At 45.1% G+C, this 20,027-nt stretch overlaps 1 protein-coding gene across 4 annotated transcripts in view; it reads right to left on the bottom strand.

The window, feature by feature from the left end:
• Positions 1 to 1,025: 1,025 nt before the first annotated feature.
• The window catches only part of ALDH18A1 (aldehyde dehydrogenase 18 family member A1), a 39,353-nt gene continuing 20,351 nt past the window's right edge, over positions 1,026 to 20,027 (bottom strand). For 2 of the 4 annotated variants that reach the window (XM_090277926.1, XM_090277927.1), the window contains exons 7-16: positions 18,563 to 18,707; positions 17,582 to 17,655; positions 16,327 to 16,420; positions 13,784 to 14,004; positions 11,747 to 11,884; positions 9,513 to 9,708; positions 9,302 to 9,423; positions 5,188 to 5,374; positions 4,141 to 4,236; positions 1,026 to 2,059 (exon numbers count right to left, since the gene is read on the bottom strand). In XM_090277926.1, coding sequence (XP_090134052.1) covers positions 1,878 to 2,059; positions 4,141 to 4,236; positions 5,188 to 5,374; positions 9,302 to 9,423; positions 9,513 to 9,708; positions 11,747 to 11,884; positions 13,784 to 14,004; positions 16,327 to 16,420; positions 17,582 to 17,655; positions 18,563 to 18,707 — 1,455 coding nt within the window. In that variant the 3' untranslated portion in view covers positions 1,026 to 1,877. Of the gene's footprint in view, positions 2,060 to 4,140; positions 4,237 to 5,187; positions 5,375 to 8,002; positions 8,516 to 9,301; positions 9,424 to 9,512; positions 9,709 to 11,746; positions 11,885 to 13,783; positions 14,005 to 16,326; positions 16,421 to 17,581; positions 17,656 to 18,562; positions 18,708 to 20,027 lie in introns of those variants that run through there. The other 2 variants (XM_090277929.1, XM_090277928.1) reach the window with 2 other exon arrangements.

Genomic DNA, 20,027 nt, shown 5'->3' with positions numbered 1-20,027 from the left:
AATAGTCCTAATGAATAACTTTCACCTGTTTTCCAGACCAAACCCCCACCTCCATCTCTTGTCCCAGGAGTGCCTCCAGGTGAGGTTATCCCATCAGCTATTTGGCTGTCATATCTTCCCATTTACCCACAGGAGCTTTAGCCCCAAACTGGTATATGCACTGCCCCCCAGCCTCGTGTTCCCCCCCCCCCCCATCTGGACGCTTGCTTGCACCAGTGCCCTGCCTGAGTGCTCGGTGCACTCCTTCCTTACTCCTGTGTCTCGTTCAGGGCCCAGATCCAGGCCTGCCTCATCAGTGGAGTCTTCCCCATGGGCCCCAGCCTTCTCCGGGCACTTTCTATTTTAGACTCCAGGGCCATCTGTTGTCTGCTTGGGAGCTGAGTGTGGTCATTTACCATAAAGTTTCAGGCGGGACTTGATTGCCTTTTCAGGCAAGCTATGCCAGAATTCCCCTTCAGAGGACAGGGCAGGCAGGGTAACGGGCCAGACCATGTAAGGGTCTGGACGAGAGGTCGGGTTTGGAACCAGCCTGGGAACATGCTCCACATGACACCATATTTCTTGCACTCATAAAACATCCTGAGAGGGTAAGCAGCAGCGTGTCAGCGAGCGCTTATTTTGTTGGGAGGGCCCCGAGACAGGAAATCTTCCAACTGCAGACTGTCAGGCAACCGGGACTGCAGGAACAGGCGCTGGACAGAGAGGGGTGAGAGCTGCCGGTGACACAGGTGACCCTGAGGCAATGGGGCCGTCCTAGTAGACACTGTGGACCTGGCACAATGGTCACATGCTCGAGTCATGTGCTCCCCTTACTTCAAACCGCACTCAACTCAGGGCCTCATCCCCTCACTCCCAGCCCGTACCCCTCCCCCAGGCACTTGCCTGGGCTGCTTCTGCTGGCACGGCGGAGGCAGAGGACCTGGCTGTCCTGCAACTGGCTTCTAGAAGACAAGTTGAGTAAAGGCAGGGCTGTGAGGGTCGCCAGGGAGAGAACAGGAGGACAGGGTAATGGCCAATGGCACACAGGCTTTTCATAAGAACTTTATTTCTCAAAATGAAGGAAGAATCTGAAGTATTAAAATAATCTTCTAATTTTACTTTAGAGGGAAAGGATAGAATGACATAATAATTCATATAAAAATTTCAAGCATAATTGTTGTAGATACTTCACCCTGGAATGAGAACCTCCTGTCTGCAGCTCTGGGTTCCAATGCATCATGGGAAATTTCCTGGATTTGGAGAGGCTGCAAGCATCTAAATGCTTATTTATATTTAGTTCTCCACTAATAAAGAAGATTAGCCATCCCAGAGGAACTGATTTGGTCCATTTTGGTGATTGTTTTTAATGAGAATGCTAAAAGAGCTGCCGCTCTTCCAAGTTCCAAACCTTTCCTTTTCAAAGATGACTACGAGCGTGGAAGAAATGAAATGTGAAAGACTTCTTAGGTACGGCCTGCTCTAGAGCCAAGCAAATGCCAAGGGAGACGGCACCTCATTGAGGTGATAAAAAGGTGAGAAGCGGCCATGATTTTTCCATTGCCTCTTACATGGGGAAACCATACCCCTCTGTTTCTATCACTGCAGAAAACTGGACTGTGCAAAGCAAAGTCCCTATCTGGAGCAATTAAGCTAAGGCCCTACACATAACAATTACTTCCTAACTTAAAAAATGAAAAGGAAAAAAGAAAACAGTGAGCTGGACTGCAAGTCATTATCAAGACTGATGTTGCTGAACTGAATCCAGGGGCCCAGGTGCACTTTGCAACAGGAAGACCCTTCCAGGATGTGGGAAACAAGATCTGGCTCATCCCCTGAGATTCTTAAGACAAGTTTGAGAAGATGTCTCTCGGAACATTCCGGCTCTTCTCTGTGTGCTTTCAGTTGGTGTTTCTCTGAGGAACAGGGAGGTTCTCGTGAAGGTATTTTAAACTTCCATGCTCTGAGAAATCGGAGACCACGTGGTCCTGTCCTCGCAGCAGCCACTTGGTGGTCAGCAGCCCCTCGAGTCCTACAGGCCCGCGAGCGTGGATCCGTGAGGTGCTGATTCCCACCTCAGCTCCTGCAAGAAAGCACGGGTGAGGGTGTGGCCTTCCCCAGTCTCTGCTTCCTGTCTGCCCACCAGCCCTCCCTCTCCTCACCTGGCGTTCTCTCCCTGTGCCTACCCCTCCCCCAGCCTCCCAAGGACCGCAGTCCCCCGTCCCCCCCCCCGCCCCCGGGGCACTGGTCTTCTAATGAAACAGCGTGTGGGCCTCTCTTCGGTACTTCACCAGAACTGCTGTCTCTTTGTCTGTTTAGGGTCTGGATTGTGTATCGTAATTTGACATTTGGGAATTTTTTTGAGGTGTATAATGATGTTTAGTAGGGGGTTCTGATCTCCCTAAACATTCTTCAAAGCCTAGAAAGTAAGGGACATTTCTCAGTATCCCCCAGAATTCTTAGCACTTGGGCACTCATTAGGCAGTTACTGAATCCACGGAAGGGTTTTGCTCATTTCCCAGCCCTCCAGGCTTAGATGTTTTCCTGGATCTGGCTCAGCGTTCTGCACCATACAGGGTGGAGGCAGGGTTCTCCTGCTCATCACAACCGTACTGAGCATGCACTACGCACGAGGCCCTGGGAATAAAGTGGGGAATCATTGATACAGGTCCTGCTTTTCTGGAGCTTATATGCTTGTAGTGATGGAGTGAAGAGTGCTGTGACAGACTGCATGGGTAGGGTGGGTGACACCAGATAAGGTGGTCCGGGAGTGCCTCCCTCAGGAGGTGCCTTTCCACTGAAACCTGAACAATAAGAAGCCAGCCAGGGGAGAGGCAGGTGGAAGGAGCTTCAGGCAGAGAGGAGCAAGGATGCAGAGGCTGGAATGGGGATGAGCGTGGAGTAGTGGTTGGTAAAGTGTGTGACCACCAGATTCAAACTCTGGTTTAATAACGCAGAGACCACATGACTCTGTGCTTCAGTATTTTCCATTTAAAAAAATGAGAAAAGTAATAGAATTCATTCTGTAGAAATAAGTCAGATACTGCATATGATGCACTTAACGCACATGCTGGGAATATAGTAAATGCTCAATAAATATTTTATGTCACTGTTATTCATGCATTTGACTCAGCCAGAGTTTGAGTTTGTGCTTGGAGCTGGGGATGGAAAGACAGTGGAGTGAGTTGGTCTCTTGTTTTTCCCCCATCTTGACTTTCACTTGAAAGCTGGACACCTCAGCCCTTATGCTGATATTTCTTCTGCAAGATCATGGAATACCAAGATCAGTGCAAGTGATGTAATAAGGAAATCAAAATCTCAACAAAATGGGAACAGGGAACTAAAAATAAAGTGTCTAATGACCAAAAATTACTGAGTAAAATTCCCTTTAATAACCTTTAATAATGCAATGAGAACTATTTCTCCAGGCAGATCATCTACTCAGAAGTTCAGAGGCATTAAAATGTTTCCAGTGGTTGAAATACTTCGCAGGTATGTCATAAATGCCTTATTGGAGCTTTGTATGATGGTGCCCCTTAAAACCAGAGAGGGTATGAAGAATCCCTGTACTACTGGCGATAGAGATTTTATTATTCAGGATGGAAGGGGGAGAAGGTTGTCTTTCCAAAGCTTTTTATTTCAGTCTGCTTTAGAACTTGCACCTCCGGGCTTACCTGTTTGTGTTTGATGCTGACACTTAGGCCAGCAGCGGCACTAACACCCTCTCCTGTCCTGTCCGCATAGGGAATTCTTAGCTCTGATGCAACCTGGCTGTGTCCTTTTAAAGAAATATGTCTGCAGTCACAGTGCTCTCAAAGGACCCCGGCATGTAACTGTCACAGCCTGTGTATGGAGCCAGGCTGTGGTGGGAGGGACCCAGGCTTTGGGCTGCGTGACTTGGTATAAGCTATTTCACTTGTCTGAATCTCATCTTCCTCATCTATGGAAAAGAAAATACACGTACCTATCTTCTTAGTATGTGAAATGCTCAGAGCACAGGACTTCTACCAGCTCTTATTTCCTCTCCTGTACCCACCCTCCCACAAGTCTGTCCCTACCACCTTGATCAAGCAGGTGACTATAAAGAAGAGGTGTCTCCTCCCTGCTCCCCACGCTCCGTGGACCACAGGGACTGCTTTCTCCCACCACCAGAGTCTCTCTTACCCAGTCCGAAGCGGTAGCCATCAGAGAAGCGCGTGCTGGCATTCCAGAACACACAGGCACTGTCTACGTGCTGGAGGAAGAACTCTGCCGTTTTCTCTGCAGCACAGAGAAGAAATAGAGTTAGGGTGACCCACAAAGAACACCCTGCTTCCAGTTGCTCACCAGTGACTGAGCGGCATAGGGTCCAGGCCCCTGTGGAGCTTCCCCACATGCTAACTACCCAGGTTTGTGAAAAATCTAAAGAGGAAGGAGAATGAGCGCCATCAGTCACTGCTGTGCAAAGAGCAGCTGCCCAGGTTGGAACCCAGACCTCCCACTGCGGATGTCCCCTCGGTGCTGCAGTGACCTGTCTACACTGTTCATTTACAGGCTCTGGGGCCAGAATGCTTAAGTTTGAACTCCAAGTTCACACCCACTAGCTCGGTGACCATGGGCAGGTTTCTGGACCTTTTGTGCCTCAGTAAAGTTGGGGAGAGACAGGACCTAGCTCACGGGGCTGTGGAGAGGATAAAGTGGACTGACGTCCATGGCACACTCAGTACAGTAAAGTGCTCCATGAGTGTTAGCTATTATTATCAGTGCTGATGTGATTCCCTGATAAACTGATGGTGAATGCCTTGAGGAGGCCATACTGGCTTCCGGTCTCAGTGGGCCTCAGTGCCTGACACCCAGGTGTGCCTTACAATGCAGATGTTATCTGTAGAGGGAATGGATGACTGTGAAGTTGGTTCTGCCCTTTACTTCCTGAACCTTAGCTCCCTCAGCTGTAAAATGGGTTTATTCCAATAACCTGGAAAGACTGTAACACCTGTAACGCAGGGGTTATGGTTAAAGTGGAGCTAATCATCTCTGCCTTGCCTCCCCCATGGGACCACTGTCACAATATAATGAGGTAACAGATGTGAAAGCATTTGGCAAGCCAGCAAATGCAACCACCACCAGGTGTCATCATTAGCCTGTTTGGATTATGTTTTCCTGCAGCGGAACCATCTCGAGGTCGAGGCAGAAGCAGCAGACGCCATATGCTTGAAGCATCTGCACACTGACCATTCTCTGTGACGATGACATCCGTGTGGGAGCTGCCGTACTTGTGGATGTGGTCAATGGCATCCTGGACGCTGTCCACCACTTCAATGCACAATTCTAGGTCCCCATACTCAGTTCGGAGGGACTTCACTTCAGAGGGGCTGAAGGTCAGGTAGGAGGCGAACTTGGGGCCTGCATGAATTTTCACCTGGAACAGAGGAAGTTCACGGGCAGCAACAGAAACACAACACAAGAAAGCAAGCTCACACCTCTTCCTTGAGGATCATGCAGCGGGATGAGCCTGCAGATGATAAGCCTGAGGCTCCTGTGGCCTGTACAGCTAGGTCTCTGCTTTCCTTTTAAAGGCAGCCTGCTTTTCATGGAAATGCAATTTTAGTGAATATTAGAAGGACAAGGATTTTCCTTCACACTGTATATTTTTCTCCCTACCTGACCCCTTCAGAGTTTGGCATTCTGAAGAAGTAAGTAATGACATAAGGTTCTTTGCATAAAATTAATAAGACCATCTGTTAATAGAGGTTTTGTTAACTAAGACTTTGACTGGAATGTCATGCCTAAAGGAGGCATGCCTGGGCTTTGGTTGTTATCAAAAAGTCCTGAGGAACTGGGATTGACTTTCAAAGGTAATAAAAGCCCACAAGAAAAAAGGCCTGGTACCTTGGTTGGTTGTGCAGTTCATGGCAATCTTTCCAGGGAAGAAACGAAGGTTGCTTTTCTGAAAGATGGCTGAAAGGGACCTTAAGGCACAATGGAAAACCCGACGGACTTGGGAAAGATAGGTGTTTACAGGCAAGGCTGAATGCCAGGTATGTGGCTCAGCTTCTGTGCCCTGAAGCGCAGACTGAAGATCAACCTGAAGGTTCCCTGTGTAAGTTCCAGCAAAGCAGACTTAAATATCATATGGATCATTTGCTGCTCTTGTTGTGTTTATGCAAATGAACAAGATAAATTAAAACTAGACTTAATGCAGCCCCTTTAATGACGAGGGTAATCTTAAGGAGAAAAATTGCGATTCAATGAAAATCACAATGCTCAGGGATAGACTATAAACTAGTGCCGCTGTCTTTAAAGTTTATTTTCATTTAAAGTTTGTTTTCATTTGAAAGTTAAACTAAGTCTGTGACATCATCAAAGATGCTTAATTTACAAGCAAGAAGAATGTCAAATGCCTTGCAACTGTATGTCTTCCCAATAAGACAGTCTCGCAGATTTAGAGACTGGTTTGTGGGTTGTGTTGCATAAATTAGCATGTGTGTTCTGTTTTCATAGGGCAAAGCCTATGATCTCATTACCTGAGTGATTGTCTGTATGTCCAGGCCTCACTTAATCCTGTCTGCATCGCCACCTGAAACTCAGAGGTTTGGTTGAACTAAGTGTTTGGGTTGGTGAAGTATGGGGTGGTCTGTGGGCTTCACTTTAAAACTGGTTTCTCTTTTCTGTCCTAATCGCTTGGACAGAAAGGGCCCAGAGGTCTGAGAGGGGAGAAATCTAAAATATTCCCCGCAGACCAAACTAACTATAGTGAGCAAAAGGGCTTTGGACAGGTGTGACATGCCTTGCACACCTTCCTCCAAAGAAGCCTTTTATTTTTCCTAAGGTGGGACATTGAAAAATTAATCCCTGCCTTTTGTCATCTAGAGGTTATGGTTCTTATGATGCCTTTAACCCTGTTGCCAAATCTGTTGCCCCCAGAATACAATAAGGATGCCAGCTTGTAAAACCGAGCATGCCATTGCCTGGGGACAGCCAGCTGACCTGGAGTCTGCACAATCCTTCCCCATGTGGGAAGGCCACCCTCCCCTCCACACCCCCACTCTTATTAGGGATTTTGGGACCCAAGGGTAGGTAGGACGACGACCATGTCCAGCTTGAAGCAGCTAGAGGAGCACGAGACCTTTGCCATTGTCCTGTATAAGATTATAAAGGGTCTTAAATCTGAGGGGGGGGGGACTGTTACAGAGTGGGGGTCGCCCCCCCAAATAAATAAATAATAATTTTTAAAAATTTTAATAAATAAATAAAGGCAGCCTGCTTTTGAAAATGCTGACTGACCACTGGCGAGCAATGGACCTTTGGCAAAACTGGAGCAGGGATCCAAGCAGGAAGTCTCTGAACATTAAGAATGTGCAACGGAGCCCTGGCCAGTATGGCTTGGTTGGCTGGAACATCGTCCCCTAAACCGAAAGGTCATGGGTTTTATTCCTGGTCAGGGCACATGCCTGGGTTGCGGGTTCACCCTTGATCAGGGTACGTATGGGAGGCAACCAATCAATGTTTCTCTCTCTCTCCCTTCCTCACTTTCTAGAATCAATAAATATATCCTTGGGTGAAGATTTAAAAAAAGAAAGATAGAATGTGCAAGGCATTTAATGGTTATCCACATAAGCCCCTGACTGCTGGCATTTTATTAACACGAACTCCTGACTATAAAAACCCCATTCCCTGCATATGGGACCTGGACACTGGACTCATGGAAGGGGAGATGCCATGTGCACACTTCTGTTCCCTGCACCCGGAGAAGTCCCAGGGGCACTTCGGAGGAATAGGAGACTCAGTTGGCAACCACATCAGACTGTGGCTACTTGTCAGAGTTCCAACTTTGTCAGTCAGCCCCACCTTCAGGTTCAGCTCAGCTCCAGCCACAAGGGCTACTTCTGCTCTTGCCTGGAGGAATTAAAGTGTTCTGAGGCTGGTTATCGAGGACCCCACTCAGAGGTCCGATTCCGCTTAAGCCTCATCCACAGAGACCGTCCCGGTGGTGTTTATGCCTTGATTCTCTGGGACCAAGCTCTTGCCTGGCTCAAGTTATAAGCAGCAGTGTCTGTCCCATCCTCATTGCTCCTGAGGCCCCATGCGGTTTCCTCTCTGGGACCCACTTCCTCCGGGCCTGGAGTCCAGCCACGTTCCTCAGGGACTGAGACACCGCCCCTGAGCCCCAGCTCTGTGAGAGTGACCCTGCCGGCTTACTTGCCACAGCAGTGAAGGTGCTGCATGAAGTACACACACGACTCATGGTGATCTGAAGCATTTCAAGACGGTCCCAACGACGACTGAGGGTATTGCGGGTCTGTCTGAGCCAGACCTGGGGCTTTTACTCCTGGCTAAGGAGGGCTTTCCTCCTGTCTAGTCCAGTCCAGTCCAGTCTGGTGCCTGGCACACACAGGTACCTGATCCAATAGGCCACTAGCATCAAGTAAGGCCCAAACACAGGTGAGCACGAATGCTAGCTCCCTTTGAACTTGTGGGGTGCCTTTTCATTTTCAAAGCAATCCCTTCAGGTCCTCACTGGGTCCAGGCCACATTTATAAGCTGACTGGAGCCTTCCTTTCTAGGAAAGGGACGGAAGGGAAGAGACACAGAGTGACCAAGGCCAGCAGTCACTTTTTCTACTGCTGGGCTGGCTCACAGAATTCTGAAAGGGCGCCAGGACATCAGATATTAAGGCTTAAAATACATTCTGACACAAAACTTAAAATTGCCCTTGTTGGTCTGGAAAGCATCTATTTTGTTGTAGTTAGGAATTTAAGATGAAGCATACATCTATGCTGGAAACTTACTGGCATTGGTTTAGAACCTTAATGACATGGTGAGAAAATAATCTCAAAAAAGAGGATATCATAGAAATTGTTGACTCCCAAATTTCACTGTATAAAGTACCTTAATATTGGTAATTGAAGATATTTGTGGAGGGGTAGATATAATCAATTTTTGGTTTGAGAACACTTGACACAATCTTTTGAGGTCAAATCCAGACAGGAATGTGTGTTTCTGTTTGGATATGATTTGAACTATGCTGCCTGAATAAAAGGCTGCCATGTGATCGGTCCTGTCTTTGAACCCTCTTAGCACTTAACACATTCCACTTTATAACAAAGCTGTCTGTGTGTGGGTTTCCTCCATCTACTGGACTGTCAGAAGGCAGAGGCCATGTCTTCATGTCTTACTCATCTCTGTGTACTTAGCACAGAACTTTGTACACAGCAGATGTTTAAAAATATTGCTTCTTGAATTGCCTTACATGGTACGGCAGATGCTCCTGGTCTAATTCCACAGGCTTCTCAATCTCCGCACAGAGGGCAGGAAGTGATGTATGAATCCCGTGGACTTGTCTTACCTGCTCCACTCTCAGCATGTCAATGATCTGGTCAAACAGGGGTGTTCTCAGCAGGTCTCGGTGGATTAAAAGAGTCTCCAAAGCGTTACAGGCAGCTGGATATTCGCATTTAGAGTCTCTGACTAAAGAAGAAGGACAAAGAACATGATCCAGAGCCACCATGGATTTGACAAATATTTTGCCTGTAAACAGGGGACCCCATACAGCTCACCTAGTCTAGAGGCTTTATCGACACTGGCCTCTGAATCCACATACATGTGGCAGATGCCTTCACTGTGCCCCATCACTGGGATCCCCTTAGCAGCTTTCTGGATGTCTCTGACCAGCTGCGAAGAGCCACGTGGAATGATTAGATCTATGATTTTGTCTAGGCGGCAAAGATCCTCCACTTCTTCTCTGGTATTCACCTGAAGAAGCAGAGAATGAAAAGATAAAGAGGGTATCTTCTAATCCCATGAGATCTAGAAGTAGCAACATCCCCTTTACAGACAAATGTCTGCACCTCCTGATAACTAAATCAGATACTGTGAAAACTTATTCCAAAACAAGATTAAGTCCTGGATCACACGGGAATTGATGTTGTCCAGCATGTGCTTACCAAACACTGCACATTAGGGTGCTGTGCTTTGCATACAAAACATGCAGAATCCGGCTCCTGCCCTACAGCAGCTCAGAATCAAGTAGGAAAGATGGGGCTAGCACACAACTAGCTATACGCCAGGCAGATAATTTTTAAAATGCCAGGAGAGGTATTACAAAGTGCTATCTCTGGAAGTTACAGGACGTACAGATTACGCAAGGGATGAGGATCACAGGAGGAAGTGGCTGCTCTGGTGGTTCTCCAGCCACAGCCTTGATGACAGGTTGTGTCTTGCTAGGGAATCATGGTTCCTCCCAGCTTCCACTGACAAACCTCGACCCTGGGATGCTGCCTGGACTGAGGTGCTTGTGTTAGGACACTGAAGTTATGGGCATTTTTTTGTCTTCTTGATTTTTATTTTTCCCCTGTGTGGCCATGTTACTTACAATAGAAATACAAATACACATGTACAAAAACGTTCCTAGCATCTTTAATCTGCATAGTCCAAAACTGGAAACAACCCAGATGCTCGTCAACAGAAGAAAGGATAAACTGCAGTATATGCATGTAAATAAAATACTACGCGGCGGTGGAACAGCAAACTACTGGTAGGTGCAACAACATGGATGAATCTCATGGACATAATAATGAACAAAAGAAATACAACATAAAAGTGCATTTTGTATGAATCCATTTATGTGAAGTTCAAGAACAGGCAAAACTAACTGAATGTGAAAGAAGTGAAACAGTGGCCACCTGGTGGTGGTGATGGGGCACATTGACTGGAGAGGGCACACGGGAGCCTCTGGGGTGCTGGAAATGTTCTGTATCTTGTTATGGCTGATGGTTACATACATGTGTATATACAGATGGACAAAATCACATAAGACCTGTGTACTTACTCTATGTATGTTGTACATCAATAGGAAGAAGGGGATGGTGGAAGTATGTTGAATTAAGCTAGGATGTGGTAGAGCTGGGATTTGAATCCCTAAAATCTGTGCTTTTCCACCCACTATCCTGCTGTAAGAAAAACCCAGGTTCTTATCAGCGAGCATGAAATGCAGTATGTTTGTAGACCTTCTCCCAGCAGCCAAAAGGATCCTGGAATGTGGAGCAAGTGGGCCTTAATGGAAGAAGAGGAGGATCTGGAGCAGCCTAAATTCGTATCTAAACTACTACAGACTGTGGGATTTGGGGTGAGTTACTCAGCTCTGATCCTACTTTGTTCCATCTATAAACTAGGTGGGAACTGCTGATATTTTCTCATAGGGCTGTTGAGAGGGTTAAGTGAGATATGGAAGAAAAGTGCCTTGCCATAGTATATGTTCAATAAATTGTAACTCTTACTATCTGGTTCAGAAACCCCACTTGGCAGTTGAGGAGTATAAGACGATGGTTAAAATAATTGACTATAATAATAAAAATAATGATAATGATACAGCATGACCTAATACTTACATGATCCATGATGTTTTATGACAAACTTTCATAAAATTTATCTCATCTGACTTGGCCTAAATCACCTGCCAGTGAGCAGAACCCAAGCCTCACACCCTTGGTCTGGTACTCCTGTTGCCCTCTGACCTCAAGAATGAGGGGCTAATAGGCATTCTTATAAATCAACAGTGCCAGGACACAGCTGCATGAGAGTGGCCTTCCTAAGCCACTGAAGACCCACCTGGATCAAGGAAGGCCCTGGCATGGTCCAATGTCGGCAGACACACAGGACCTGCCGCCACATCAATCAAGCCTGCCCATAGACATGGCCTGGACTTACTTACATGGCCTAAGCTTTGCTTCAAATACCCCAGGACTTGACCTGGCCCCTCTGGGTCTGACTTGAGTCATTTTCAGGGACCTACCAACTGTACAGCCTCCTTGACTCCATGGATCGAGAGGGCCTCCTGGGTCAGCAGGTGAAGAATCCGATTGCTGTGCGCAGCCTCCTTCCCTCCTTTAAGCAACAAGCCATTACCACTTGCAATAGCCAAGGCTGCCACCTGGAGACCGAAGGGGAGAGCAGTGAACCAAAGGGAAAAGCAATAATAGCAACAGCATGGTTAGCACTGACTGAGCTCTTGTTCTGTGCCAAGCACTGTGTTCATCACTTTATAAGGCTTAGTCTGTTTAATCTTCACAACATTCCAGTGAATTAAATACCTGTCTTATCTCCTGCTTTGCAGATAAGGACACTGAAGTCCAGACAGGCTGGGGACTTTGCAAGGTCACGTAGCTTCTAAGTGGCAGGGCTGGGAGCCCTGACTGGGGCCAAACCACCCAGACCTTAGGAACTAAACTCTAAGTCCATCAGCAACGTAACCTGAGTCAGGTGGCCAGGGTCACAAAGCCCCCTCCCTGCTGTGGCCCTGGTGGAAGATCGGGCTCAGCTGCCTGTGACTCAGTGCTTGCTCTATCTGCCTTGAGCAGAGGTGGTATTTCTGGCCACATCTCCCTCTGGCCCTGTGATTGTTCTGAGGGCTCTAAGCGCCTGGTGCTGAGAACCCAGAGGAGCCCAGTGCTCCTGCCAGCCTGGGCCAGCTAGGGCAGAGGCCAGTGGGAGAGAAGCAGGCCATCCAGGAGGAAGACCAGTCACCTTACTGGAGCATGAACTCATCTCACTGACCTGATCATCCAAGGCCTAAAGCTAGACTTTCTGAATGCTCTTGGGGTAAATGAAAATCTTCCCGTTTTGGTTAAGTAGTGATGAAAGAGGCTTTCTTTACTAAAAAACCTTGCCTGAATATGTTAATCTCCAGATTAGTGGCTCTTAATCTTTTTTGTTGTTGCTGCTCGTAAACCCCTTATAAAAGTTATGTAAACTTTTCCAGATAAACGAAAAAGCACACTGACTTCTGCCTACAACTTTTAGGATTCAAGGATTCTGTGATGATCTCGGAGGTTAAGACCCCAGGTGAGGAACCTCAGCTTTAGTCGGCTAGAAAGAAAACCTTTTACTTTGTGCAGTGCCAGCCAGTATGGACAAAAGGTAGCAGAGAAACTCCATGGACTCGGCCTGCAGAGACTTAGGACCCATTTTTACCAGCAGAGGGGGCTCTGCAGTGCTCGCGGGGGCATCCCTGAGAGACAGGTCAGAAGGGCAGAGCGTACAGGGGCCCCGTGGACAACAGGCTGGTTTTAGGTTGTCGGGGAGTACCCTTCACGGAGTACCCTGGACTTCCATGGTCACTTAGGCCCTAGAGTAAAGAGTGCAGGTTGTTTTTCGAATAGACTCTCTTTCAGACTTTGTGGCTAGTGCACAGAAGAGCTGGTGTCACCCTACTGGATAGTCTGGGGGGATGGTCCCAGCTTTCTGGGAGAAAGTTTAGGGCCACAAGAGCATGGCTGCTTGGCAAACCCTTTAATACGTGGTTTGTCAACATTAGCCTGTGATATGCCAGGTTCCTTAACGAGGATTATATTCTAGTGTGTATTACTACTAGACGTCCTTTTCCCAAGACATGTACCCACAGAAAGCCCTTTGTGACACTGGTAATAAGGGGCCTTTTTCCCATGGGCAAAACCAGCTGAGATGAGCCCCCGTGCAGGAGGCTAGCAGGGACTCTGGTCAGGGAACAAAGTGCCCACTGAGCTAAGGTAGTGGGTACTGCGCTCCCATGCCATGGTATGGGAGGTTCGTCAGCATTCAGGCCCAGACCCACATTTATAAGTTCCACAGTAATATTAACTTCTATAAACTTCGTTTCTCCGACTGTGAAATGGACATATAAATACCTACTTTAGAATTACTGGAAGAATCAGCAATATAAGTTACCTTAAGAACAACCTGAGAATAAAGCCTCAAAAATTATCTCTGGGGGGGAAAAAAAAAAGATAAAACTTTCTCACTTAAAACAAAAAAAAGACTCTTTGGGAGAGTCACCTTGGCATTAGTCACATACCTGGGGTAGACAGTCAGGGCGAGACTCAAAGATGACCAGCAGAACTCCAATTGGGACAGTCACTTGTTCTAGTTCCAAGTCTTTGGCAATTCGGGTCCGGCGCAAAACACGCCCCACGCTGTCCTGTGAGGAGGCTGCAATCTGCCGCAGACCAATGGCCAGGCTGTTCAGTTTAGACGTGGAGAGGCTCAAACGTTTCAGCAGAGGAGCTGCAAGTCTCCCTGCGGAGGTGTGAGGAACACAGGATGAAGCAGGAGATGAGGGCAGGCTGCAAGCGTTGTGTCAGGAGCAGGCACGGAACTGAAGGGGGCTCGGGAAGACAGGGACATGCCCTTCAGACAGCTTTTCTAGTTTGGCAGTAAAATTATCATATAAAGGTATGTAAACCATACCCTTTATGCAAGCAAGTTCAGTTCCAGAAACTTATATTTGCATGTAATGAGGATACTTATCACACCATTTTTATAATAGAGGGAAACTGGACTCTACCTGTAAATTCAGACAATGAGCTACAATGCAGTTACTAAGCTGTTCAGAATATAGTTTGTGAAAAAGGAAAACTACAGAATAGCATGTATAACTGGATCCTATTTATCAAACATTTTATGTATCCGTGTCTGGAAGGCATCAAGAAAAGTGATGATCACTGTCTATATTTCTGAATTATTTTAACCTTTTATAATGAATGATTTTCATAATCAGAAGCAATAAAAATGTTTTCTTTTCAAATAAAAACTTAAATAGAATTATAAGTTCATATATAAAATTTAATTTAATTTAATTACAACAATATGCACGGAGTGATTCTCTATACTTACATATATTCAAATATATGCACATATATATATGTACACTTATATATCAGAAAACCATATGCAATCACACATTACAAATCATGATTGTGGCTAATGTTGAGATGAGATTATGAAAATTTCTCCTTTCTGTTTTATAGCCACACCCACCTGGATAATAAAAAGATTTCTATTTTGGAGGGGAGGAACCAACCTTATATTAAGAAATAATATTAAGCCTTCACTCTACCAAACAATATCGGTATCAGTTAACTATATCAATTAATTTTCTTCACATTTCCCCATGAGCTAAAAATTAAGTTTTAATTATAATGCATGTTAAATGTTACACTCTAGTTTTTCACCTTACAATGCATGTACATTTTCCATGTGGCAAAAATTATTTAATTACTAGTAAATATTTCATTGAGTTGATACAGGTTAATGCACATAACCACACTTATGTTATGAGACACTCAAGTTGTTTCCAGTTTTCAGTGTGATAAATAATCCTGCTCTAAACAGGTAGAGCTGTTTTCTCCTCCTGAAATATTTTCTTAGGATAAATTTCCTGAAACGGGCTTACTGAGTCAAAGGGGATTAGCATGTTCATGGAGCCCCAGGACTTTGTTCCTAAGCCGTTGTGTCCTCGTGAATTTCCAGACAGAGATAATGGGACCAGAAGTCAGAGTTCTGCCAACCACTAGTAGCGTGGCCTTGAAAAGCAGCTTTAACCTCTGTGGGTCTTAGTTCTTTCACTTTAAATGATAAAGAATTGGGTAAGATCTCATCAAATATTTCTTCCATTTTCAAGAGTTTGTTTTATGACTTTCCAATGCTGCAAAAATTTTCAAAGACCAGAAGTAAACTCTAAAGGAAGTGCTAAAGCAATGGCTCAAACATGTTTTAAGAGATGAAAATGATGTTGATGAGCCTTGCAAGATTTCTTTGAAGGGAACAATATTAACGTGTATATTTAAGGCACATTTATCCAGGAGAAAAGAAAATTAAAAACCCCATAAAATCAACCCCCATTATTTTAGAGTGCCAAAGGCAGAATTAGGAACAGGGAGAGGAAGAGTGAGGACCTGCCTGACTCTACATATTTAGTTGTCTGCAAAGACAGTTCAGCCACCTCACACACTACAGCATACACTCCTCGAGGGCGTTTCTGGCTGGCACCTGCTGCTGACTCTGGGCAGTTCACTGGTTAGTTCACTAGGAGATAAGCTGTCTTTCCTCACAGGCTGCATAAACTATTCCACAACTATTTTACAGGCACAGTCCATCTAGGTTTGAATCCCAGATCTGTCACTGGCCATATGGTTTTAGGCATGTGACAACTTCTCTGTGCTTTGGTTTTCTCCTCTGTAAAATCAGGATGATAAATAGCAGCTACCTCATAGGTAGCTGTGCCTGGCAATATAGAAAAACCTCAAGAAATGTTAGCTGCTGTTAGCTGAATGTCTAAAACAATGAGGTCCTCAGTCTTCTTTTTTGTCTGCAAATTGTCCTAACAATCATATGGGGAATAGAAAAAGCCCTTTAGTGGGGTTGTACTAGAATATCTGGGAAAGGGAGTGGAAGTAGCTTGCATTGTTTGAAAGAGCCCAGTGAACACTAACCAACCCTCAATAAATAGGATGCATAATATATAATTTCTTCTGTAACAATCTTGACTTTAGGTAGACTATGACATAAGAATTAAACAAAACCCTCCTTAACACTGACTTCACATTGCCTGATATTTACCCTCTGCCTCCTCCAAGTCTTTTTTGTTGGCTAATAGGATCTCATCGCGCTGGTCCGTCAAAAGATCAGCCAGATGATGGATAATCTCTGCTCTCTAGGAAGAAAAGTAAAACATTAAATCAGCAAACATGTTAATCCAAGAAGTACACACACCTGCTCCTTTAAATCTACTCTTCTAAGTATGCCAGGCCTTGCTCCTGAATCCAAGGTGGCCAGTGACTGAAATCTTTCTACTTCCTATCACTCATTTCCCATCAGAGCTCCTCTCCTTTTTTCCTTTCTCTCTCACTATTAATCTCCCCCTATTTCTTCTTATACCTCTTCCTCTTTACCACTCCTTGGCCCAAGGGAGAGGGCATGATTAATTATACAATTTAGCCATGACACAGGGCCAGCCCTCTGTACCAGCGTGATACACACATCTCCACACATTTAGTATCACTAGCTATATAGTTCATTTCCCAGTTAAGCTTTTGCATCTAGTTTTTTTTTTTTTTAATTATTTCTTGAATGAATTCAGTCAAAGGGGGGAAAAATCCAGTCCCAGATGCTTGAGGAAACCCCACTCTTCCCCACACAGATTAGGAAATGTGGGAAGTCAGTGTGGCGATTACCGAAGGAGTAGAAGTGGTTTAAGCTAAGCTAGGCTCTTCCTTTGCTTTCCTTTCTCTATTTGTAGTTATTTTCAATTCTCTTTTCCTTTCTCAGGTCAAAGTACTCCTCAGAAGAAACCTATATACATCACTCTCAAATCCATCCTTAACAACACTATACTTGGGGAGCCAGCTCCCAGCTTCCACCTGACCTCCCCGCATTTCCAGCCTCATCATGTCTCCTACTTCAACTGACTGATTCACTACAGACAAGGCAGGGCTGTAATTATGGAGCAGGCTCTTGAGCTTCTGCCTTATAGGTCAGTTAGATGATTTGGATGGACTGGATGAGTAATCTTCCCACATTTAAAGTAGGCAGGATTAGGAAGCCTCCCTGGTCTCATGATTTTCATGTTTTTTTTTTTTAAATCAAAACATCAGAGTAATGAAAAGCTACCTTAGGCCTCAGCTTACAAAAGACAAAAGGGAAAGTAAAATTTAGAAAAAGACAAAAGGCAGAGCAAATCTGAATCAGACTGGAAACTCAGATAACTCTGGGGGACAGGAGGAGTAAAGGGGGAGACAGCAGGCTTGACTGTGTACTAAACCTCACAGCATGACTCACTCTGAAAACGCACAAAACTGTCAGCTAGGGTTACCACCTGCTCTGGTTCCAAAGTGGCCAACATCCTTCCTCCTGAGCGAGCCATTTCTCCCTGCTGCTCCACAGTAGGGCCTGCAAGCACATTTGCAAATATCAGATCATGGTCAGCCTGGTTCCCTGTGACTATCTCAGCACGTACACAGGTTCATCACACGAACACATCGTGCACTTGGTGCCTTGTTCTGCTTGTTGCACATAAGAGATCACTCTGACCAATAAAATGGGGAAAGGGTATTGCACATTAACTCAGGCATAAACACAGGAAACTTGTTTGTGTTTCTGGGGCAGGCAGTATAATGCATGTCTTCTGGAGTTCTTTTCACCTTCACTTTGGCTTACCTTTTCTAAGGTGTTTGTATTTCTGAATGAAGATTATAATACAAGTCTATCTTTGTGAATACCTGAGAGCACATGCCCTATCTTATGCATCTCTAGTGTTTACTAGTATATGGCATCCAGTGTGGACCTAGCGTGATGTTTCCTGATAAAACGGTGGCTTATATTCTTTTCTTTTTTTGAAAAGACGTTATTTATTTAATCTTAGAGAGAGGGGAAAGGAGAGATGAAGAGAGGGAGAAACATCAATGTGTGAGAGAAACATCAACTGGTTGCCTCTCACACATGCCCCAGCCGGGGTCTGACCCGGAACCCAGGCATTTGTCCTGACTGGAAATTGAACCAGTGACCCTTCACTTTGAGGGACAACACCCAACCAACTGAGCCATACCAGTCAGGGCAGTTTATATCCTTTAATGTAGTGATTTTAGAGAGAAGTAGGAGGCCTAGTTAGGCAGGTGAGATAAATTTTACAAAAGCAAAGAAAATCCAGTCTTGCAAATAGTGTTCAAAACAACACCACATTTCAACATATCAGCACATCAATTTTGTGATCTCTGTTCATAGACTGAGAGTTCAGTCTTCAGTTCCATCTAAACTGTAGCATCATTAGCTATCATTCACTCCATGAAGAACTACTTACCAGCAGGCTTTACTTCAGAAAAGAAGGTGCCAACTTTCTTTCCTTCTACAATGTCTGTGATGACATGCCCAGACACTTTTGGGTGAGTTCCATTGGCAATAACCACAGAAGTGCCACCTTGCAAAGCCCAGAGGGCCGCTTTCACCTAATAGGAGAGGTTATATCCGAAGATGAGATTCACACCTTTGCAGGGTCTAGTTACCCACACTTTAAATTTGAACAATGATAAAAAATACAATGTGATACTGAGCAATTTAAGTATACAAAGGAATGTTTCAGAGGCTCTGTAAACACACCTAGCCCATGCCCTCTTCCCAGCCCAGCTGTGGCATGTGCTGCCTAAAGATGAAGCAGTCTACCCTTCGCGCTCAGCATGTTCTCTCTCCAAGATTGTACTGAGGACTCACGACTTCCACATCTGACGTGCTGTGCCTCAACTTAGTGCCCAGTCTGGTGTTTGACCAGAGTCTGAAGCTGAGTACTTTTAGCTTTGTAAAAGGGGCTTGTGACCTCATCTCTGCCATTGCTATGTGATGCTGTATCTTAAGGGTATACCTTCTTAGAATAATTGACGAAAGAGAAGAATTTTTGCAAGATTTCATCAAGAAATATTTGAGCTGATAACATCAGAGGATGTATGAATTATGAAAAATACACAGACCTTGCCCTTAAGGAGTTTACAATATGAACACATTCTTTATATAATGTTAATGAAAAGACTACATATACAGACATGAATAAATATAGGAGATATGAGGTCTGCACAGAAAAAGTCTAACCATTGTTAATATAACAAGAATGGTTTGCACAACATCAATGTAACCTGGCAGCCAAGGAGAGTGGACTAGAATGTGCATGCGTGAACAATGATGACTTCACTGTACTACTCAGTGGCGGCAGTACATGCCATTGAGTGAGAGAGAATGTGTACTGTGTGGCTGTCGCATTCAAAATAACCAAATGAGTGGAAAAATGAATCTGCATCAAATTTTGTGTTAACTTTCCAACATTCCTCCACAGAAGTTATTTCAATGATTCAGAAGGCCGCAGCTGTGAGCAACTGGTGACTGGCAGCTTCATCATGACAACGCACCTGCTCATGCATCATGTCTCGAGCAGAGTTTTTTGGCGAAACATCAAATCACCCCCCTATAGCCCAGATTTGGTGCCCTGCGACTTCTGACTTTCCCCAAAACTAAAATCACTTTTGAAAGGGAAGAGATTTCAGACTGTCGATGAGATTCAGGAAAATACAACAGGGAAGCTGATGGCAGTTGGAAGAACTATGTGAGGTCCCAAGGTGCCTACATAGAAGGGGACTGAGGCATCATTGTTCTATGTACAATGTCTCTTTTATCTTGTATCCTCTTCAGTAATGTCCCTATTTTTCACATTACACGGTTGGATACTTTCTGGACAGCTGCGTATGTTAAGAGTGTATGTGTCTAGGATGTGAACCATTAGC

Source organism: Furipterus horrens, unplaced genomic scaffold, assembly GCF_987537825.1.
Source record: "Furipterus horrens unplaced genomic scaffold, mFurHor1.1.pri manual_scaffold_5, whole genome shotgun sequence".
NCBI classification, from domain to species: Eukaryota; Metazoa; Chordata; class Mammalia; order Chiroptera; family Furipteridae; genus Furipterus; species Furipterus horrens.
This window is presented reverse-complemented; position numbering and strand designations above follow the sequence as displayed.